The sequence below is a fragment of the Physella acuta genome, unplaced genomic scaffold (genome assembly GCF_028476545.2).
Source record: "Physella acuta isolate Inbredline_101_S28 unplaced genomic scaffold, ASM2847654v3 ptg000614l, whole genome shotgun sequence".
Lineage (NCBI taxonomy): Eukaryota > Metazoa > Mollusca > Gastropoda > Physidae > Physella > Physella acuta.
In genome coordinates, this window is record NW_026732133.1 from 41,647 (window position 1) to 66,694 (window position 25,048).

Consider the following 25,048-nt stretch of genomic DNA (forward strand, 5'->3'; position numbering starts at 1 on the left):
AGTATCTTTCTTGTACATGGATAGCTCAAGTGTGTTGGGTCCATGTTGTGTTTTAGTGTTGTTCAGATCTGCTACAATGAAGGTGTGGGTCGCAGGATCTGGTGCGGGCTGATTAGACTGTGGATTATGTGGCCATAAATAATGTGGTGGCCGTTGGTCTTGGTGATGGTCCATCTTCATCTGATATTTTGGTTGAGATTGTTGGTGACTTGGCTGTATCTGAAAAGATAAGGACCCATGAATTCATTGAGCAAATTTAACCGTAATCATAGAGGCTCCTCCCAACAGCTTTCACCGTAGATGGATCATGAATGGGCGCAACTCCATTGTTGCTTGTGTTGAATATACTTACATATGACATTACTGTGTTGGCGAAATGTTAAAATCTAGTGCTAACTCAGGTCGTCTTCGACTCGAATGGTGTTATCGTAGAGAGACTTGAACTAATAGATTTATTGGGACAGGCCACTTTAATCATAGTCAAAAGGGCGAGAAGCGATGTTAAAAGCAGTACAATCTTAACAATAAAGAAAAATTAAAACAAAGAGGAAAAGCAGATCTATAAAAAAACGTGTATTTAAACCGTTAAGACAGCAATGTCTGTAATATATAAACGGACTTAAAATCATAATTAAAATGGTCGCATCTAATTCTAATGCCATGACTATGTGAGTACAAGGCTCATTTGTAATTTGTCTTTTACAATCCATGGCAGGTACACATGTAAACATATTAACATACAAACACAGCATACAGCATATCTCACATATTTACAGGTTATTCAAATATTCATGCAGTAATTACTTCATATGTATGTGGGAAAGTTCATTGGCACGAGTGTGTGAAACTACAAGTGTGTGTGTTTTTGTTGTGAGGCAGTCAACTGTAGAAATCATATTCTATGCATTATTTTTTACTTTGCCATCACATCTAAAGTTTATAACCAAATGTAAACATGTAACGAAATCAATCATCGTTAACTGTTGATTTATTTCATACGAGCTGACCAGCGACGTAGCATACGCCTTTATGTAGTTTTTTTATTTCCTATTGTTCATATTTTGTGAATTCGACATTACCAATGCTGTGACTGAAAATATTTTTCTTTAGAACAATATCAGTAGCTATTAAGGGACGATTATCCGCTAAATCATTTTGCCCCCCCCCCCACTCCCATGTACTTAAAGCACGTTATTATTAATTGCTAAACAGGAGACGACATAAACACAACCGACACAACACAGCAAACTTCTGACTATAAGCATCAACCAAGCTTAAAACAATTGAACGTTCAATAGATGAGGGTAATGGTGTAATTTATTATGAAGTAGAGTGCAATACATTGTATACATTGTAGTGAACAAAGTGTTGTGCTTGTCACCACATCTAAAGAGATAATCTTGCTACACCCCTTAGTTAGTTTTGGCAATTTTTTAAAGTTATCATTAGAGATGAGGCTGGTATACATTCGGGGTCTAAATAAAACTTAATCGTTTCATAGAAAGTCAGCTTAGGATCGATACATTGCCGTAGGTATAGTTTACACGTTCTGAACATGTATAACCCGCTCACAACTCGAGGTTAACATATCTAAAATGAACAAATTATATTTTATTTTTTCTTACAATTATTATAGGGCTATATACATTTTGCTAAAAAATTATTTTTTGTTTTAAATGTATGTTTTTAACAATGAAAAAAAAAACAGTTAATAATTACTTCCCATTCATTCATTTTTAACATGTAAGGGAAATAATACAATTACAATTCATAACACTAGTCTAAAAAAGATTTTTAAAAAAATAACAATTAGTTAAACAATTAAGACGGATATGCACAGTAAATTAGTATTTACAAAAATAATTTTAAAAGACAATATGAATTGTTTAGGTGAGTGTTTCTTTGTTTCTAACAATTGTTTGTTTTTGCCAATTTATTGAAAACGTTATTGCGTTTGCTTATGCTTTTCAAAGACATGCGAATAAGTTGATAAATCAATGCTCAACCCGAATTAACAATTTCTCTCATAATTATTTTAATTTAAAAAAAAATAGAAGAATAATAATATTAAACAAAATCACGTGTAAGTCTAAATAGAATCCAAAGCTTTCAATTCACTTAGTCAACGCCTGCGGTTGCGTCTGATGGATACGTAAGCAATAGTAATATTGTATGTTAACAAAATATATCACATAAACGAGCGATGAAAAAAAACGGGCTGAACATGTGTGTTGATACATCTAGTCAGCTAAAAATGTATATGAACACAATCCGTCAACTAAACATCTATGTGTACACAATATTTCAACTGAACATCTATGTATATATATATATATATATATATATATATATATATATATATATATATAAATATATATATATATATATATATATATATATACTCATCAAGGAGTTATATGTCACGTAGCTCAAGTTACTACGATTACAATAACACAGAACTGGTAAGTCTAGCTATTTTTAGACTCCAATAGTTTGAGAAAAAAAGCCACCAAATCGTGTACTTTAAATCATATAATTAATTAATTAGAGATGAAACAAGATTCGACAAATATGTAGTAAATAAAAATAAAAAATTAGTAAAAAACAATTGGAAATGTTGGTGTATCACAGGCAACAATGTCTATTAAAACCCGACAAAATCATCTACATCTATTTCATTAGTTTATTTTATACTCTATACAATGTTTTCTTTATGTTGGTTATCTAAGGTATACACAAGATAAACTACACATTAAATTAAATTATGAAATCATTAAAATAATATGGAGTAAAAAAAAAAGAATAACATATTTCATTTGTAAGGCAAAAAAAGCCGTAAATAAATCAGTTCAAAATGCATGCCAGAGTTCAACTGCTTGTTCAGATCAAATTAAAACAAAATGAATAAGAATAAATAAGAAGTTATATTGTTTATTATATATTTACGAGAAAAATGGCCCGTTGAGGAAGGATACACCGGGCGCTAGGTTGATAGTGCTGTCTCTTTTCTCTAAACAAAAACCACCCCCCCCACACACACCACCCCCACCCCCACCCACACCCCCACCCACACCACCCCAACCCCCCACCCCCTCCACACACCACCCCCCCACCCCCACCCCTACACACACCACCCCACACACACACCACCCCCCACCCCCCACCCCCCCCCCCCCAAAAAACATGTCTACCGTCCCATTCAACGAAATATAATTATATACTTTTTCCAGTGTCCGCCCCCTCCCCGAAAATTCTACACCCGCCCCCGAAAATTTCAAGTACCCTCACCCCTCTCCGGGGAGGAAAAAGTCTAAATTAAAACCACCCCCCCACTCACCCCCACCCCCCCCCACACACACACCACCACCCCCCCCACCCCCCACCCACCCCCCCCCCAAAAAAAAGCATGTCTACCGTCCCATTCAACAAAATATAATTATATACTTTTTCCAGTGTCCGCCCCCTCCCCGAAAATTCTACCCCCGCCCCCGAAAATTTCAAGTACCCCCACCCCTCTCCGGGGAGGAAAAAGTCTAAATTAAAACCACCCCCCCCCCCCACTCACCCCCATCCCCCCCCACACACCCCCCTCCCCCCACCCCCCACCCACAACCCCCCCCCCCCCTAAAAAAACATGTCTACCGTCCCATTCAACGAAATATAATTATATACTTTTTCCAGTGTCCGCCCCTCCCCGAAAATTCTACCCCCGCCCCCGAAAATTTCAAGTACCCCCACCCCTCTCCGGGGAGGAAAAAGTCTAAATTAAAACCACCCCCCCCCACTCAACCCCCCCCCCCCACTCAACCCCCCCCCCACTCAACCCCCCCCCACCCCCACCCCCACCCCCCTCAGACGTTCTTACGCGGGGGTGGGGCTTCGCCCCTACCCGAAGAATTGTATGCAAGAAACTCTTCACGCAAACCATTTAGATTAGACAACATTTCCTTTTTTTCAATGTTTCAATGACGTCATTACATTACTGTGTGCACTCTCTGGTTTGAGATTATGTTCTACTCTACGCTAAATGTGTCGACGTCATATTTCGTTTTTTGAATTACTGTGCAGGTTTTTAAATTCCTTGTGTTTTCTCTAGAGCGTTCTTGTCAGACAGATAGATAGATAGATAGATAGATAGATAGATAGACAGACAGCGAAACTATTATTATAGATGTTAAAACTTTTTTAGATGTAAACATAATTCATTTATCATCTCAACTTCCTTATCGCCATACAAGGAAACGTGTGTCCTGGCTTGAAACCTATTGTTTATTCATCCTTAATTCTCCTTCTTTAGACAAGCTGTCAAAGGGATACAACAGCGGAAATATCTAGTAAAACCAAGAAAGTCGTATCTACTTCCCCTTTTTATGAAAAAAGGAATTATATCTCACGACCCATGGAATATACTCGATAACAAAATCTTATCACAAATGTATTTACTTGTTGTATTTGTTCGCTAATGGTAATATGACCTATGATGACGCAAGTTTAAGTTATAGAAGTCAAGTAGACGTAAGCCGAAACAGAGCATAGTGTAGTTAGATAGACCAACATTACATGAGATGACCGGTCAAGTGATACGGTCAGATGACCACTGAAGCGTGGGTCAGCAGTTACGTCAGCAGTTAGAGAGAGGTAGCGCTAGGGGGAAAATGTAGAGAGTTAGAAGTAGATAGTGTTAGGGATGATCATAGAAGTGTGTAGGGAGAATTCTAGTGTTAGTTGTAGTTAGATAGTGTTAGTAGACAGTCAGGTGTTAGCAAAAAATTATTTACCAATATTTTTTTTTCTTCTTTGGATATTGTGCAAGGGAATTAATTACCTATTTAATATACCCTTTTATTAAAGAAATAAAATATTTTAAAAAATCAGTCAAATTAATACATGTTTGAAATATTACATACCAAAAATATTTAAATTTTTTTAAAAAGATAGTAAAGCTATAGATGTTTCATTGTTTTATGTTGAACTATTACTGTATTTGCAAAAATGAACACAGTAGCTATGTTTTAAACTATTTTGAAAGCCAAGCGAAGATATCGCTTTATCAATGTTGCGGCTTCTTTTCTTTTGCTTGATGTAATTACCCTACTCATTTTAAGATAATCCATATTTATTTTATATTTGAATTTAAAACAATCAAAAATCAAGAATTCTGTACATTGCCATCCTTTTTCATGGTAATGTGTATTGTATTGCTTCACTATTACCAGTAGAACTCATAATGTGTTGAACTGTATGCATATCATTTTTCGCTTACAACAGAGTACCAGCTATTAAAGAGATCCTCTATACATAACAACATATCTGAAGAGGGGAGGGTTAGAAGACGAGGGTTTGGTGGCGATGGAGAAAAAAAGGAAAATACACGTTTTTGCAGTAAAAACTAGAAAATGAGTTTTAACATTTATTTTGCATTGTCAACAAAATCGAGCTTAATTAAGATTTACAAAGAAAAAAACATCGAAAACAAAACAACATAAAATAAACGGCTGTATAATGTAATTTTGAGTGAGGTGTTTGGTAAAATGAAGTGTGCTATCATTTTAGGGTAGGAGAAATCAAGTATTGACCATGACCACAACAAAGACATAAGTTGCTTATCTTCAGATTTTGAAAATGTCTTTACTATTGGTTTAATCATCAATGTTAAAGTCAACTGTATTCATTGGAAACGCCAACAGAGTGACAATTTCACAATGTAAAGTCTTCTATTTACTGTCTATGTCAGGGTGAGCATGTCTCATTGTAAAGTCTTCTATTTACTTTCTCTGTCAATGTGACAATGTTTCAATGTAAAGTCTTCTATTCAACAGTCTATGTCAATTTGACAATGTCTCAATGTAAACTCTTATGTTAAACTTTTAAGATCATTGTTAGGTTGGTTATACATATGCAAACAATTAGACAGTAACAAAATCATACATATATTAACACCAAAACAAACAATATTAAATGTTATGTAGGCCGTACATAGCATAGCCGAACATATGTATACATATTATGACACCCTAACACAATTTTGCAGTTTCAATTTTTTTAAAATTAAAATTGTAATTACATTATCAAGGATAATGGCATTATATACCCCCACCTGCCAACATCCCGATTTAATTTATAAATTATAAATTATAAATTATTATGCCCGGTACTTCTACGGTGCATTAAATTATGAATATTCATACAGGCATGTAGTTTCTCGTGTTCCTGACCTATGTTTCTGTTTCTCGTACAAGTTGTATAATGTATTGTCCATAAACTACGTCACATTCAATGTTTGTTTACGATTACTATACGTCTTTAATACATTATATATTATTTCTAGATCATTTCAAGCTCTAGAATATTAAAATACATAGCCAATTAAGTATCAAGGTTCCATTTAAATCAATATTATGATTCTAAAACAATTGAGTTTCCTTTCCTAACTTAACTGTTTTAGAATCTTAATCTTAATTTAGATACAATCTAGCTACGTGTTTGGCTTTGTATTTTAACATGCTAGAACTTGACATGATCTAGGCTAGAATTGCTCTGTGCAATACAAACGTTAGATTTAAACGTAGTATAATGTTATTCGGGCAAGTGTTTATATAATTTGTTGATAAATTGTATCTGTTGTTTTTTAACTTCCCCGGGGTAGACGATGATGTTATAGACCTAATACACCTCCCCTCATCTATACATAGTAGTGTAGTTTAATAGCGACACACACTCACACGCTGCTAGTAGTTTGTGATTGAATTGCTGACTGTATGACATCAGGAAAATATTGTGGGTTTTGTATAATGTAAGTTTGGTTTATCCGCATTTAGAAATGTCGTGAGTTTGGTATATCGTGTGTTGGATGTGCTATATGCTTCATATATCTTGAATTGTGAATATCGTGTATTTTTTATACGATGATTCGGTATGACTTGATATAGATACATTGTGTAGTCGAGTAAACAGCTGAGTCTTTTTAATCGTATTGTCGTGTTTAAGCACGGGTCAATACTCATAGCACACAACATGCAATCACTTGATAACCATATATAACTACCCCACCACCACCCCTCTCCATATATACAAGTAGAAGACTTAAGTAAAACAAAAAAAATCGATCTTTCGATTAGCATAATCTCAGTAAAAACTTATCTATGTTCTTTTCAAATGAGTTAGAATCACTTGATTATGTCAGAATTTAACAGCCTCATATTAATCTATTTGCTCATAATATTTTAAAGCAGAGGCGTGCACATCAGATACAGAATCAGCTGGTTAAATAAGAAATAAGCCTCTAATTGACGACTTTAAACATAGTTCTAGCAATTTAATTTACATATGTTTGAAATCTACATTAAATAGGTAAATTATTTTTCGTTTTTTATATGTATCCGAAGTCAATCTTAAAATAATACATATAACATTATTGCCTGAAGATGATTTATTGAAGATAGTTGGAAGTTTTCTATGTTGTTTTGATTGTGTTAAGTTATCCTAAACTCAATGGGTTCCTGGCATGCATTGTAATAACCAAGTTATTAGTTGTTACGATAAACAAATAATTAGTACATACGGAATGGTATGTGTAAAATGATGCACACACTGTAGACCTATTTGTTTTTAATTGTGTATAGCCTGGCACAGTGTGTAAGATGAAGTCCATTTTAAAATATGTTATCATGTTTCTTTATTTGCACAAAATAAATCTTATATTGTCTCTTACCCTACTATAAACAACTTAGACCATCTCAACTAGCTCTATTCTCTCTTACCCTACTATACACAACTTAGACCATCTCAACTATCTCTATTCTCTCTTACCCTACTATACACAACTTAGACCATCTCAACTAACTCTATTCTCTCTTACCCTACTATACACAACTTAGACCATCTCAACTATCTCTATTCTCTCTTAACCTACTATACACAACTTAGACCATCTCAACTAGCTCTATTCTCTCTTACCCTACTCTACACAACTTACACCATCTCAACTAGCTCCTAATAATATCCGGTCTCTATGCTGATTTTACGTGCTTTCTTCACATAAATATACAACACCGCTTCTGTTACTAATACAATGCTTTCTTCACATAAATATACAACACTGCTACTGTTACTAATCCAATGTTTTCTTCACATAAATATACAACACTGCTACTGTTACTAATCCAATGCTCTCTTCACAAAAATATACAACACTGCTACTGTTACTAATCATTTGTTTGAACTGTGTTTAAATGTTAGTAACATTTCTAGCATCGAATTACAAAACAAAATAGTGATTATAGCAATTTAAGTCTACTTTACTATTCGTCTTGTTGAGCAATGTAAGTGTTAAATTGTATTGGTTTTTTCTTCTGAAAGTTTTAGAATAAAACACACATATGCCTTTAAAAGTATAAACATAATTCGTGTGACCTTGCTTGCTAAAAACGAGATAGTTCAAATGTAAAAATCGCCACTACTATTTTTTTTTAAACGGTGTTGCTGGGGCGCGGGTTTGCCAACAATACCGCTCAGACGCCCTTAGCCGTGCTGTATAAAAGCATTGAGTGCACGTTAATCATCCTCCGTAATAGGGAGGTTGAATACCTTTTGACGACCGCCTACCGACGTCACAGGGGCTACTGGTTACACTACCGTAGGTAGACGGATGCAACACCTGGTTCGGTTTAAATCATCTAGCGTAGAGGCCCCCGTGTCCCTAGTGTAGGGTGCTCTTGTGCTTGGTGTCATCCGTCCCTGTTGCAGTTTGATCGTTGAATAAGTAGTACCCATGCAGGACGTGCAATCCACGGATCCCTTGCACTCAGGTAGCTGCTGGCCATATCGAGACGAACAACTTTTACTACTGCTGATGCGCTGGAGGACACCCCTTATTCGATTTAGTAATCGATTTTTAGGGATCCTCTGTATTCCCAGTGGATTTCGCTCATTAAAACGAATTTAGTCACCGTAGTGTTCATGGGGAGGGGGGGGGGGCGGAGCCAGGGGCGCATCGTGTTACACGAAAAAATAAAAAAATTAACGACAGAAACCTTCCCAAATATCAGAGTTTCATTCAGGTACTTTTCTAGAAAAATATCTGGGGAAAACCACTGCCATGCCGTATTCTTAATAACTTCACAAACGTTCTTGGCGATTGGTTAAAGGCCAAAAACGTATAGTTTTATTAGTGCCATATTATTTAAATATAAATTAGATCAACAAACATAAAGTACTTAAAAAGGTAAAAAAAAATGTCAAATGTTATACTTATGTTGTTATGAAAACACTGTCCGTGGTTGTTATTTTTTTAAATGGTTAAATTGTTATCATGAATGCTTAGTAGGATGGAATGTCAGGGAGGGCAGACAGATGGGAGCAAGGTGTAGGTAATTTCCTAGTAACTTGAGGTTTGTTGCGATACATGTACAATCTCACAAAAAAGTCGAAGTTCATGTATAGGCTAATTCTCTCAATGGCTCGCCCGACAATGCACTACGCTAGTAGTGTAATTATTACGGATGGGCCCTATTCGACCCCCCCCCCCCCCGCCCACTGAATGCCACTGTCTGTACAGTAAGAAAGGACTGGGGCCTTTTTGGCAGAGTTTCTTCCAGGCATCTCTTCGGAAAAAATTTTACCGCCCCCCACCCCGAAGAAAGTTTACCGCCCCCCCCCCCCCGAAGATTTCAAGTGCCCCCCCCCCCCCCCGGAGAAAAAAGTCTGGAAGAAACACTGCTTTTTGGGACTATTAATTTTTCTAGAGTAGAAAATAAACTGTATTTACATTTTCTTTTTAAAATTATCTTCCCTAAACAAATATTAAAATTCCAGTGAAAAAGTTTTTTTTTTTTTAAGAGGTAAAAGGACCTCTATTTGCCTCGGGCCCAGATGCCTTGCTTACGCTAGCTTTACGGTAGCTACGCCACTGCATTTGACCATCTCTTTTAGTAACGCATACGTATCTTACATAGTTACATAGTTTATATATTAGTTTATGTTAAATGTATCCATATGATTCGATACAATGTCGCCCATAATTCGTTTGTTTCATTCTTCCGATGCTGATATTTACCAAAAATTTTTTCTTGTTTGGTTAATGTGCAAGGGAAATAATTTGGTAAACGAATTCTAAACAAATAAATAAATCAAAGAGACTTACTAATTTTTCGTAAAATTAGACATATATTCTACAATAAAGTGTTTTAAATAATATAACAAAAAAATAACAGAGGTATCCTTGTTTTTTGTTTAAATAATTTCTGTAATTGCAAACAATGAACACAACAGTATTAATTTCTACTTGTTTCAAGGCAAGCGAGGATATCTGTCAGTGTACATTGTGCAATAATGATTATTGTTAACGGGTGTAATATCCCTATTCCTGTATTATATATATAAAAGAACATACTTATTGAGAACAGAAAACATTCCTCAAATTACCAATAATAATGTACATTGCTATCCTTTTTTTGTGATGTGTATTGTTTTGCTTCACTATTTAAAGTAGAACCCATAATGTGTTGAGATGTATGTATATCAATTTATATAATGGATCGTCTATACATGACGACATATCTGGAGAGGGGAGGGGATAGATGAGGAGGGATTGATGATGATGGAGAGAAAAAGAATCAAACGTTATTGCAGTAAAAACTAGAAAATGAGTTTTAATTTTATTTGCGTTGTCAAGAAAATCGAGCTTAATTAAGATTTCAGTTGAAAAAATATGTATAAAAAATAATTTTGATGGAGGGGTTTGGTAAAATGAGGTGTGATATAATTTTAGGGGAGAATGAAGCACCTTAACTATTACCTCAACCAAGGCAGAAATTGCGCATCCCTAAATTTTTAGAAATATATTTAGTTTTGTGTGAATCGCCAATGTTAAGTCAACTTCAGTGAAGATTCTCTGTCAGTGTGACCATGTCTACTATTCAACTTTTAAAATCATTGCACATATGTAAATATATTACACCGTAACACTGCCATACATATGTTAACATGTTACACCTTAACACACAAATTTACATGTTATGCAGGCCGTACACTATATACACGTATGTCACTATAACTTAGCCGTCTATATTTAAACATATAATGACACCCTAACACAGCCGTACGTAGGTAAATATATTATACACCCTAATACATAAGGACATCATAGCTATATGTATAATTTAAATATATACACCCTAACATATCGAGCGCAACATAGCTATAAGGGATCCATCAATTTCACTCTACATCGACAATAAACTTTCATTCGTTTGATCAAAGTGTGAACTCAAGAATGTGTTTTGTTTAAAATGGGTAAGATTAAAAACACAGTTACTTCACTTCGAACAATTCTATAATCCACGCATTTTGTTTTAGTAGATAGATGACACGGTACAACAAAATGCTTTACTTTAATTAGTTGCTTAACCGAATTCATTAACATTTTTGGAAATGCTCCAAATTCAATGTAATCATTGCTAAAATCATTTTAATAAGAACAAAATATGTACGATCTACTAATACGACGATCTACACTTAAAATAAAATAAACGAGCCGACCCACGGCGTATCATACGCCGCTATTTCGTTGTTTTATTTTCTACTTTTAAGTAATTCATAATTTGTGAATTCGACAGTACCAATGCTGCCACTGAAAATATTTGCTTTAAAACAAAATCAGTAGGTTGTTAAAGACGATAACCCACCGCCCCCACCCTCATTTCCCTCAACCCCTACCTTACCACTGCCCCCCCCCCCCTGTGAGAGCAGCCTCCTCTTAGTTACCTCCACTAAGTTTATAGTCGTTTCAAACGAAATCATCTGCCCCTAATAGCTGTCACTAAACCCGGCTCTACGATTGTAAACATTTAGCGTGAACCACAACTCACCGGACCATGTGGGGGTGGGGGTGGTATGGATATGCTTAGCGAGTAAGAGAGGGGGCTGCTAGTCGCGCTTACAGCTTGGTGTTTTCTAGCGTATCCAAGAAGATAATTTTATATATAGATGTATTAATACTTTCTTATATTTATTAGAGTTTCCAACTACTAATTGGTATAAAAAACGATTATGTGTTACTTAGTCTTTGTATAATCTTCGAGCTCTATGTTGTGAAACAATTGATTTAAATCAGACAAGTAACCTAACGTCTAACTCAGTAGAAATAAGAAACCGTAAGTAACAAATATTAACACGTATTAATATGAAATATGTAAGGACTAAAATAGTCCAATAAAAGAAATCAATTACTAATTATGTATTCTTAATTCTAGAATAGAGTTTCGTTATTTTAAATCTAAAATCCGGGATATCCAATCAAATCGATCAAATACAGACAACGTATATCTAAAGTCTATGTATCACTTGTATTGGAAACAACAAAGAGTAATATCATTGCAGCTACAGCCAAAAGCTAAAAAAAGCTAAACAGTTTCATGGATAATGTTAAACGCGTTACGCAAATGCAAAATATAAGTGCGACGTTTAAGTTGGCTTCACTTTAACAGTCTTAAATTTCACGCTGCCCTTATATAAGTAGATATGGTGAATATTCGGTAGGATGTTTTGGTAAATTGTAAACAAAAACCATACAAGAATATAAGCTTGATGTTTGACGCGGTATCAACTTATCGACTACCTCGTGACATGACGGTATGTTCTTATTTCCAATACAATTTATATCGGACACACATTTATAATTTTTTTGCTATTACATCCCATTTCATCCCACCACAATTATAAGGGAGATAAAGCGCTTCTAGTTTGTATCACTAGTCATGCAAAATAAAATATATAACAAACATGAACCAAATCATTATGCCTGACAAATAAATTGAAATTAACAGTTACATAATAAAATTTTGAAAGGAGAATGAATGATTTGTTTGGTTAGTTTTGTTTTTATTTAACGTTGTCTGTATTTTAAAACTCAAAAAGCTTTATCGAATGTGTTTACATTTTTCAAAGACATTCGAATAAATCTGTTGAATTGACGGTCCATCAGATGTTGCTGTTTTTCTTTGATTATTACAAGTAATAAAAAAAAAAAAAAATAAAAAAAAATAAAATAAAAAAAAAAAAAAAAAGAAGTAAACAAATAAAAATAAAATCTAAAACATCGGTCTGAAATCGAATAGTACAACAGTGGTTTGTTTTTCGAAATTGCTTCGCCTAGTTAACACCTGATGTCGAGTCCGATTGATGACGTAACTATTATTCCTTGAAGAAGATGACTTTTGATTGTCATAAAACTCACATGTAGTAAGGACGCTGATATTGATATAGATACACATTATTATTGCGGCAGTGGCGTAGCTACCGTAAAGCTAGCGTAAGCCCAAGGCAAATAGGGGCCCTTTTCCCTCTTTAATTTTTTAAAAACTTTTACAATGGAATGTTAATATTTGTAAAATAAAAATAATCTTTAAAAGAATTCGGAAATCCAGTTTCTTTTCTGCTGTAGAAGTAATCAAAATTTCAAAAAAGGCCCCCTGATCTTTCTTACTCTGGAGGGTAGAGTTGTACAAGGGCCATCGGTATTAATAACACTATAGACATTGTTGCATTGTCGGGCAAGCCGTTGAGAGAATTAGCCTATTTATAAACTTGAACGTTGACATTTTATTATTTATACTTAAAAAACAATTTTCCAGTTTATTTTCTACTGTAGAAGTATTTAAAAAAATCCAAAACAGGCCCCAAACATTTTTTATTGGGGAGGTGGGTGGGTTGTACATTGTCGGGCAAGCCGTTGAGAGAACTAGCCTATAAACAAACTTGAACATTGACTCTATTGTGAGATTGGCATCTGGCATCCGCAGATTTATACGCATCGCTAAAAACCCTCTACCCCACCGCAACAAACACATTATTTATTAACATGAGCTACAATAATACATTAAATTATACATCACATATTACTGTCATTTTTTTTTCAAAATTATTCAGGTGTAGACTAATAGTGTGTATTGCTTCACAAAAACTAATTTAGAAGCTGCTTTTAAGTATTTCGCGAAACCCACGAAATGTTTTATTGTGATGTGTTTCTCATCCGGGTGTTAGTTATTTCTTTGGATACAATTTATCGTGTATTATTCATAGAGGTTGGCAACTTATTGCACTAGCTACTAATACTTTAAACAATTACAACTAAAACAATGGAGAATGTGATTAACTGAACTTTCACATATCAAAATATGAATCATAAAGGTGTATCCATTAATTTAATGGGGTAAAAAAAAAGATCGTTTTACCTAAAAGAAAAAGTTGAAACGTATACAGAACTTTTTTTTTTTTTTAAATAGTATTTACTGTATTATCAGCGTCACTAATGGTATATGTCATGGCGTAGAAAGATCTAGATATAATTAGACAAGACTAGTAGAGGTTACTAAGGACGGTGTGAACTTGATGGTAGACGATTTGGTGCGAGAGTATTGTGCGCGTGTTTAATACACTATTTAGAAGTCAGAACATATAGATGCTATATAACGCTTACATTTATAAAATCCCCCCATCACAGTATGCAAATTCATTCGACCGATGTTATTTAAACCAATGGTATGTCTATTTTCAACAAAACTAGACCCACGTTTTAAATTTTACAACGGAACAAATAATGATTAAGTTTCTCGAAGTACATTATCATTGTTCATTAGTCCACCCATCTCAGACGGGTACCTGTCAAAGGTTAGAAAAACTGGGGCCATAGGTAAGACCTCCGTAAGGAACCAATAACAAACATTACATTTTGATGCCAAAGGCCGATAAGTGAAATGGTGCATTCAATCGTTCGACTACTCCAACCATTATGGTATCTACTATAAAATACAGCTTCAATAACTTGATGAATAATTAAATCAATATAATGTCTGTCAGTGGCGTAGCGAGGTCGGGTGTAACCCGGTGCGGCACTTAATGGTGTCACCCCCAGAGGCGTAGCGACCCTTCCCGTGGACAAACTTTCAAATTTTCGATTTGCACCCCCCTCCCTCAAGTCTTCGATTTGCACCCCCCTCAAACTTTCGATTTGCACCCCCACCCCCCTCAAGTTTTTCTATATATTGTGTTATTTTTTGCCTTGGTGTCACCCCCTAAATGGTGTCACCCGGTGCGGTCCGCACCCCCCCCCCCTCGCTACGCCCCTGATGTCTGTCATATATAAATCACACACACCTTTATATTTACCTACATCTGACCCGGTTCTAACGTAACGCCTACGTATCTTAAATGAAGACATATTTTCTATTTAGTTCAATTTAAATGTGTTTATACGATTAGTTGCATTGTAGTGTATACATATTTTTTTTTTAAAATATATTTTTTTTAAAATTGTTTTATTTTATTTATTTGTATTTTTTTAGTTTACCAAGGCAGCTAAAGTATGCAACAATAATTTTCAAACATGTGTAGAAATTTGCAAGGGAAATAATTAGCTTTGTATTTAACAAACGTATTACATTCAATGAAACGGATACAATTCAAATAGAAGCAGAATTTTTATTTCATAGAATAAAACAAATTTAAATAAGCATACTAAATTTATATTTATGAAAAAATTAATGAATAAGTCTATTTAAAAATATATTTATTCAAAAACGACGCCTTGTAGCGAAGTGTGTTACATACATAGTACAAAAAGAATTGAAATGTTTAAACAATTTTTGCATTTCCTTCAGATTCTTTATATTATTGCATTTGCGTCCTGATGGGTTAAACCTTCTTGAGTTCTTTATGATTTTCTGGTTTCCATCGCTTCTCAGCATTTTGGCTAAGATCAAAGTGTAGTATCTGTTATGGATCTACATAAATCTTAGTCATTTGGTTAGTCAGACCCTCTTAGGGCTGGCTGCCGGGGTCGAGAGGCTGTCAATCTACTGCTCAACTCATCAATTGCAAATCTCGCCATCGATCGCTGTGGGGTTGCGCACACACATCCCTCGAAGTACACCATGCCCTCGGGATGAGTCACCCAGTACTTGTATTGGGTGGCTTCAAATGTACGAGTGGCTAATTTTCAATCTCTATTTTTTTCAGCTTGACGACACCCACCTAGGAGAAATCTTAGATGGGAGGTTCCGTCACAAATAGGGCCTACCAGCAAATCAAACTCATCATCTCTCAAAGATCAACTACGCATAACTATGTGTATTTTCCCTTTTCATTACAAACAACATATCATTCTCTACATCGAAAGCCTTTTCTTAGTAATACTAGGCATGCTGCCTAGCTTTGCTTAGGTTTTCAAAAGCATTGAGAATTTGAATGCTTAAGTTATTAGTGATTGGCTGTTATGTGTAGTTCTTACGTTTAAACAGTAACGCTAATTTTAAATTGTTGTTCCTACATGGGCATTTTTTTTCGATATATAGGTCATATGAGGCGACGGTCAGTAGAGGTGAGTTTTGACCCCATCATCGTGGACCTTTCGGCCAACCGCGACCGGCCCCGTGTTCTGTCGCCACAAGGCAGCATCCTGCCAAAATTTGAAGCGCCTGTGGTGCCGGGAAGTGCCCTTTAGGGCACCCGACAACTTTGCTTTGTATACATATATATATATATATATATATATATATATATATATATATATATATATATATATATATATATATATATATATATATATATATATATATATATATAGCTAAACAAAGATTTCAATAAAGTAATTTAGGCCTGAAATAGTTTAATATAGAAATGTATTATTGGAATAGATTCTAGATCTTTGTTAGGGTCTAGATCTGTCTATGTCTAATTTTGCCTTAGATCTAGAATTTAGAAGATCCAGATTCAGATCTACATCTAGAATTGCAGGCCATAAAATGCATGCCTTGATTTGACAAGTAATGGATCTCATTTTTAAATGTGTCCATTACTTTTTATTAACAGAATTTAAGCAGACTAAACAGATAGGTGTGGTGGGGGTGTGTGGCAGTTATCTATGTTCATAAGAAAACGGCGTAGGGGGGTGGAAGCAGGCGTTGTAACTGAAATAGCAATATTAACAGAAAGTGATATTTCAACGCCAAGGGTAGACAAAGGTACAGAAAATAGTCCACGTAAAGACAAGCAGTCAGACACCAACGGGGTTGGAACCTACCATTTCACACGGCACCTATTCGCCTTCGCCTTTCTGTTAATATAGCTATTTAAGAAAACGGCTTGTTGTGTGATGCAAATATTTGACCCGTGCTGACAACAACGCAGTTGTAGGGTCGCTAACAACATAACAACAACGGTAAAAAAATAACAAAAATAACAAAAACGCAAACGTATTCTTTTCTTAGCCTTTCAATATATATATTAATAAAAAACACATGTTAAAAAAATAGTTGCTGATTATAAATTGGACTAGACTAGCTTGTTAACTGACTGTCAATGGGGGAAAATACATGATTAGCATAAAGAAATGGTTGGTTGAACAAGCGAATGAGAAAAACATTCTACAATCAATGTTCCTGCACTGTATTACTCTCCATTAATCTTTGTGTGTTAAATATATGGACATTAGCGGAGTACTGAATCGTGTGGTGAAGATGGTGAATTTAACAAGGTCACATGGGCTCAACCATCGATAGTTCAGAGACATGTCTAAAGAAACAAACACAGAATCTCAAGATTTACCATATTACACAGCAGTTAAATGGCAAAGTTGTGAGAAAGTTCTGAGCAGAGTATTTAAGTTAAGAAAGGAAATAGTTAACTGCCTGGTAAGTAAAGGCAAACAACAGCCATTAATGTCTGATGAAGAGTGGGTATAGAAATTGTGGTCTGCTAAAGACTTCAAGAGAAGGAAACCTAGTTTCTGATCTATATACCCAACGTAAGGCCTTCAAATCCAAACTTGTCATGTTTTGGTACAAGTACAGGCCAACAACTTGACGCACTTTCAGCAGTGCAAGGTCTTCATGGCTCAAGCAACAGCTAAGTTCCCCACGTCAAAGAACCCCAGCTGAAATTTCAAAACCCATCTGAAGAAAATGTGGCCAATTGCCAAGATAAACTGCAGCTGGAGGTCATTGAATTGTAAGAAAATGACACTCTTAGTTAAGTTCAAAGAAGGGCGGGTGGGTTTTCATAAGTTTTTCCTAATATTAAAACTTTCGCATCAAATTACTTTTCACATTTTGGAACAATATACCTGTGTGAACAAACATTTTCAAGAATGAAATACGTGAAGAACAATTTGAGAGCAAACTTGGACCTCGAGTGTATATTGTCTGCCCCCGACTGTGTTTCTTTCAGATTTTTTTCCTCGGGGTAGGGGTGGGGGAGTCACTTGAAATATGTATATAATTCTATATAAATTATATTTCGTTGGGAGGGGGGGGTCACTTGAAATGTGTATATAATTCTATATAAATTATATTTCGTTTGGAGGGGGGGGGGGGAGAGATAACTGGAAGAAACTGGCCACCGAACAGATAGTTGTAAGTTTAAGTTAAAGTTGTAATACTCAAGATCAAACTTTAAAAAAAAAAAATTATTATTTTATGTTAAATATAGGCCTATATATATATATATATATATATATATATATATATATATATATATATATATATATATATATATATATATATATATATTTTTTTTTTTTTTTTTTTTTATGTTAAATATATTATATTTGAATTATATTTGACGTCTATATGGAAGCATTGATTCAGCGATATCTTCGCGTGTCCTTCAAATGAATTAAAAACAAAGATGTTGTGTTTCTGTTTGAAATTACAATAAAATTTAAAATATAAAACAAACGCAAATCTGCCGTTTTTTGCATAGTGTTTGAATCACGTTATTGTTGATTGTGTTATATTCCATAAATCAATGAGTATTGTCTATTTTATTTTGTTTCCAATTCCTTTACCAACATGTTCTATATAGTATGTATTTACTTCCCTTGTACGATTTCCAAACAAGGAAACAAATATTGGTAAATACTTATTTGCACCAGATTAATTTTTTTTTTTAAATTGGCGACATTATATTGAATACTATGGGGTAGGGATACATTTCAAATGAACTATAATAGAAAATATGCAACTTTGTAAGACACGAAGGCGTCTCTTTATTAGCGGGTTTAATGCAACTCAATTTAAAGTTGCGTGTGTTCAATTTTGCAGGCATTATGTTGATACAATAATTAATTATGTTGTTGCAATTGTCGTTTAAACCAGTTGTCAGAATAGTCGAATGACTGATTTCACCCAGTGGCGTAGCGAGGTCGGGTGTCACCCGGTGCGGCACTTAATGGTGTCACCCCCCCCCCCCCAGAGGCATAGAGACCCTTCCCAGGGACAAACTTTCAAATTTTCGATTTGCACCCCCCCTCAAACTTTCGATTTGCACCCCCCCCCTCGAGTTTTTTTCTATATATTTTTCTATTTTTTGCCTTGGTGTCACCCCCCTAAATGGTGTCACCCGGTGCGGTCCGCACCCCCCGCCCCCCCCCCCCCTCGCTACGCCCCTGATTTCACCGATTATCACAGTACCACAGAAACAATTCTTATATATGGAGAGCTCAAGTGTGTTTGATCCATGTTGTGTTGTAGTGTTATTTATACATGTAACAATTTGCTAATAAAGTGATCAGTGGCCTGAAGGTATACTGACCCACTCAGAAGATTGTACGCACATGTATACTTTCACGCACACGTACACGTACAAGTTCACGCACACGTAAACCTACACGCAATTGTACACACACATGTTCACGCAGGCGTTAGCACATACGCACACGCACACAAATAACCACGAATTACAATTCAGTTTGATCAAACCGCACTAGAATAAAATAAACCTTCTGTAGCCAAATCCCATCAATCGAGTATAATTGCTCTAGAGTCACCTGCCCGTAAGTTCATAATAGAAAACATTCATGTGCAAATAGTGCGGATGTTTTTCATGTAGCTTCATGTTGCAAACATAATCAGAATCCAGGAATTATCGCAAGACCACAAGTATTGTAGTCAAGTCTCCCTGATCATTCATTCATTGAGACAATGAAAGCGTGTTGCTTTTGAGATCCTCAGTTGCGATCCAGGTATTTAAATTGTGACAGCTGTTTTCTTAGAAGTTAATTAGTCGAGATTTTTGTTTTGATTGATTGATTTGTCCCCATCATACATGAATACATGCGAGTGATAATGTTGCTGTAGCAGTTTGTTCTTCTTTCTTCTTCTTCGTCGCTCTTAATTTTAGTGTTGGAAGGGATCCCCTCGAACACAATTAAGTATATGTGTCAACTGGTTGTGCGCCATTGAGGCCATCAACTCCGATTTCAGCTTGCATTTTTTTTTTGGGTTTGCTTCTTTAGCTATTGTCCAACAAAGAACACACTGAAAGGCAGCAGTCGTTTGATTTTGCAGTTTGTTCAATCTTTCACAATCCCATTCTTACTAATTAAGAAGATCCAACCAGGTAATTGCTAAGTGAAAGACATCTTGTTGTTATTTACTTAGGAAGAGCTGTGTGTACAGAGAGGGGAGGATATATACTAATCTGTGGTCTGTTGTGTGACAGTACGCTGACCAACACTATCACAAATGATGTACCATGGCAACAAACACACCAGCTGCCAGATGAAGAAGAATGGTAATGAGATGACCAAACACCCATCAAGCTTTTAAACAACATAACAAGATAGGCCTTGGAGATACTTGACCTGGGAGAAGACATCAAGAAAATTTGATACACCTGTGGACCGTTGGAGAAACTAGCCTGAATACACCTGGGGACAGTTGGTGAGACTAGCATGTATATTCCTGGTGACAGTTGGAGAGACTAGCCTGGATACATCTGTGGATAGTTGGAAAGACTAGCTAAGGACAGAGATCCTGAAAAAAAGCTCTTATCGGCAGGCTATGACCCACGAGATGCGACACTTGCCTATCCTAACAAAACGCGTGTGTTTACTAACGCCTTCGTATGATGAGTTGTCCTTAAAGCACTAGCATGTGCTCGATTGTATCTAGTTTCATTATTTAAGTTAACTACACATGGCTGTACATCTCTGTCATCGATTTGATACCCATACATGTATGTGATTGCAGTCTGATTCTCCTAAATTCGTTTGAGATTTATTTAGAATGGACTAATGGTTTTCGATTCAACATTTAAATAAAACTAAATCAATCAATAGCAGTGGCGTAGCCAGGATCGTCTCATGGGGGGGGGGGGGGGGTTCCAATTTTTTCCAGTATTATATATATATATATATATATATATATATATATATATATATATATATATATATATATATAGACGCAATAACAGTACTAGAACACAGCAAACAGATAAAAGTACTTATAACATTACTTACCTATAATCGTAGTTCAAGTCTTCTTGGACTCTTGGCTAATTCATCAAGAACCCCATCCGCTAAAATTTCAATTTGTCGGTGAATATTTAATAATGCCATTCCATTTAGTCTATCCTCGCAAGTAGTATTTCGCAAGTACGTTTTTAGCCGTCTGAGAGTGGAAAAAGAGCGTTCGCTAACGGCAGTTGTTACAGGCAATGTTACACATATTTGCAGTAGTTTGTGTACTGTTGGAAATATTTTTACGTCACACATTAAAAAAGCTTGATGAGCGTTTTGCGGTACATTTCCACTTGTAATAATGTGGCGCCACCACAGTTTCAGTTCTCCAATGCTTTCATCGATGACACTGCTGTTAATCAAACGTTCATATTTTTGCATAAGTATTATGGCATTCTTTTCCTGTTCTTTGGTAAAACCCGAGTCATTGGGTAAAAGACACATAAAACCTCTCAAAACAGATTTATGTTTTAACAATCTGTCTCCTATTTGACATATAACCGAATCAAGGAAAGGAATAAATACAGCTATTCTGTAATACTCTTCAGGCGTATTTGCCATAACATTGCAGCGTTGAATTTGTTTTCCAGCTCGACGTGGAATAAGTATATCTATGTCGAAGTCCTCACAAATGTCTTTGACTTCATTAAATACGGTAGTAAATTCTGATTCAGCAACCTTCCGCATATTCACTAGTAGGCTACTTGAATCTTCTGTAAATTTTAGAGCCGCAGATAGATCAAAGTTTTCTGTTTGGAGTATTCTGCTGACAGGAAGTGTTATTGCAAAGATTTTTGAGATAACTCTAAGAGAAACTTGAAACTCAAGACTCCTAATTGCTCCTAAAAGTTGAACCGCTGTTGAAGAAGTTGTTGTATCGTGCCAGGATGACATAATTTCCAGTGCATCAACAGTTGCTTTTTGAAGCTGTATAAAAACGTTGACAGACTCATGACGCTCAATCCATCTGGTTGCGCACAATCGTTTAAGTCGAGATGCTGATGCTTTAGGTGTTAATTTCTCTATTGAATTTGCAAGCAAAGATTGTCGTTTTGGTGTGTTAAAAAATGTGTATGTACTATTAAGGATTCCCATACAGTTTCTCACAGCTGGTAGTTCGCAGGCATCAGAAAGTGCTAGGTTTAGACTGTGAGATGCGCAATGCACGTAAATAGCCAAATCAAATTTCTCAGCAACATATTGTTGCGCCCCATGAAGTCGACCACTCATTGCAGCGGCTCCATCATATCCTTGACCTATCATAAAATTACCGTCTATGTGTAAATTTGCTAGAGTGTCCATTAAAACATTTGCAAGTCCTTTGCCTGTTAGATCAGTTACACCTACACACTGTAGGAAATCCTCCCTTATTTTCTTTATGTCGTTATCATAGTAGCGAACACACAACGAAAATTGCTCCATACCAGCTATATCACTAGTTTCATCGGCTAAGACAGAAAACAATTTAACAGAAGTAATTTTCGCAACAATCTTTTGAACAATTAATTTATTGCACACATTTATCACTTCATTCTGAATGGTGGGACTTAAGTATCTTGCATTTTTTGAAGAATTTTCTAGATGATGTTTAAGTGTTTCGTCTCCACCCATGGCTTTGTATCTCAAAAGAGCTCGAAAATTTCCATCATTTTCGTCAGGATCCTCCAACTGAAAATTTCCGAAATCCCTGTGCCCCCTAAGTGCAAGACCTTGTCGGCCGCAAAAAATTATAGTTTCTATTATGGGCGCTAACCTTAAACGATTTTCTAGAATTTGTTGACTTAATGATGAGTTCAAGGCGATGTTAATAGGTTCTATTTTTTTCTCCATAACCGATTTACGATTTTGGGAAAGTAAAATTGCTCTTTTATGATATTCACATTGCTGGTGCTCATTAAACTTGTCTGTTGCCTTTTTCCAGTTTGAAAATGGAATTTTCGATAACTTACCTAAAGGCTGACTACCTACACCACCATAATTCAAACTAAAAAAAACACAATATTTGCAAAATGCGCCATCAAGTAATTTGGAATAAGTCAACCAGTTCCACCTAAGTAGCCACGAATATTGAAACTTTAAATTTCTTTGTCCGCTTGCTGGAAATTTAAAAAGTTCTTCAAGACGCCAGATGTTTTCTAATAAATACAACCGTGTATCATCTGTAATAACTCCTTTGATAAAATTGCCGATATCATTTGCATAAGAAACAGTCAAAGGTGCTGAATTTATGGAAATTTCTTGATGTAATGTAGTTTGAGAGTCAATAGTACCATCTTCATTTTTATCATTTTCAGTTTTATTTTTCTTTGTAAAGAAATCAGTTAATAAAGTAGTTTTAAATTTCATTTTTCCATCCGACATCATTAAAATGAATTTAAATTGCTTTAATTATCAAAAAGATACACATTAAAACACGACTATGCGAATAAGAAAATAAATAATTATTGGTCTTTCTTTTCTGACTGTCTAAAAATGACTACTGTAGGTTCCTGGCTCTACATCTATATTTAACCACCTACGCAGTTTTTATATCTACCAACACTAAGTTTTGTGTCAACAATTGTGGGTCCAGCCCACGCTTTCCTGCCAGATGTGCATCCGGTAGTAATTGAGACGTACCCGTATTCAAACCCACCCTCACCCCCCCCCCCCCCTGTCACACCCTTTAACTGATAACCTTGTGTCCTCTGCCATCTTTATCATTTTCAGTTTACTTATGTTTTTAAAAATTAAATAGTTTTCAGTTTCCCTGTTTCATCCGCCATTAGTGAAATGAATTTCAAATGTTTTGAAGTAGTAAAAACATACACATTATAGAACCTCAATGCGAATAATAATCAATTCCTTCGTTGTTTTTTTTTTTTTTTTAATTTCTAGACGCTTTCCGGTTGCACTACAATCATATTAGACAACAAAGGCCTACCCACGTAGCCCACCCCTGCCCATTCGACACTCCTTAACTGATCTAACCTTGGCCAACTTTCCCTTGGCCTACTGCGTTCCAGATTATTATACTTAACTTTAGCACGATAATAAAATTCATAACTAAATTCTATAGGCAATTCTCATCACAATGATATACATTGTTGTTCTAGAGGCTGCCAGGTTAAGTGTTTAGTGTTTAAGCCCTAAATAATATCGACACAAGTCATTAGCTGTAGCTTAACGTAAAAAGGTAGTCATATTGGGGGTACATGGGGGGGGGGGTTATAACCCCCCTAACCCCCCCCCCCCCTGCCTACGCCACTGATCAATAGCATGTCGGCTTGGTATCGATACATTGCCTTAGGTACAGTTTACGCGTTCTGATCGGGCTGAGTCTCAGGTTGTCTGTTGAGGTGTGTTTACGTGTTGTTGGTTGCATTGTTTGACTAATTGTCTGTGGTCGTGTAGTTATGATATGTTTGTTTTCAACATGGAATTACAACTAGAATGTTTATGTGACTTAGTAGACGCGTTTTGCAAATAATCTGTGGAATGGCTTGTGGGATGTCTGGGTAAAGTTTAAACAGAAGCCATACAACAATGCCATACTTCTTACAGTGTTATAAACATGTGAGCTAAAGATGTATTATGACAATTGTATTGTTTTTGTGAACATCCAGTTTACTAATTACTTCCCATTTTAACTTCTTATTTTAACAAGGGAAACAATAATATACATTTCAGAGCAATAGCTATGTAAGAATTTGAAACAAATAAACACTTATTAAACAATGAAATCGGATATGTACAGTAAGTACAAAAAACAGT

General features: G+C 35.5%; 1 protein-coding gene and 1 pseudogene across 1 annotated transcript; one reads left to right on the forward strand and one right to left on the reverse strand.

The window, feature by feature from the left end:
- Positions 1–23,125, reverse strand: LOC131947899 (52 kDa repressor of the inhibitor of the protein kinase-like; the record flags this gene model as incomplete). The annotated part of the gene is made up of 2 exons (XM_059309289.1): positions 21,581–23,125; positions 1–219 (listed from the first exon to the last, which is right to left on the reverse strand). Coding segments are annotated over exons 1-2 (1,764 nt in total), but the record flags the coding sequence as incomplete, so codon positions are not given.
- LOC131947900 (uncharacterized) lies at positions 15,729–15,817 on the forward strand (annotated as a pseudogene).
- Positions 23,126–25,048: the final 1,923 nt, after the last annotated feature.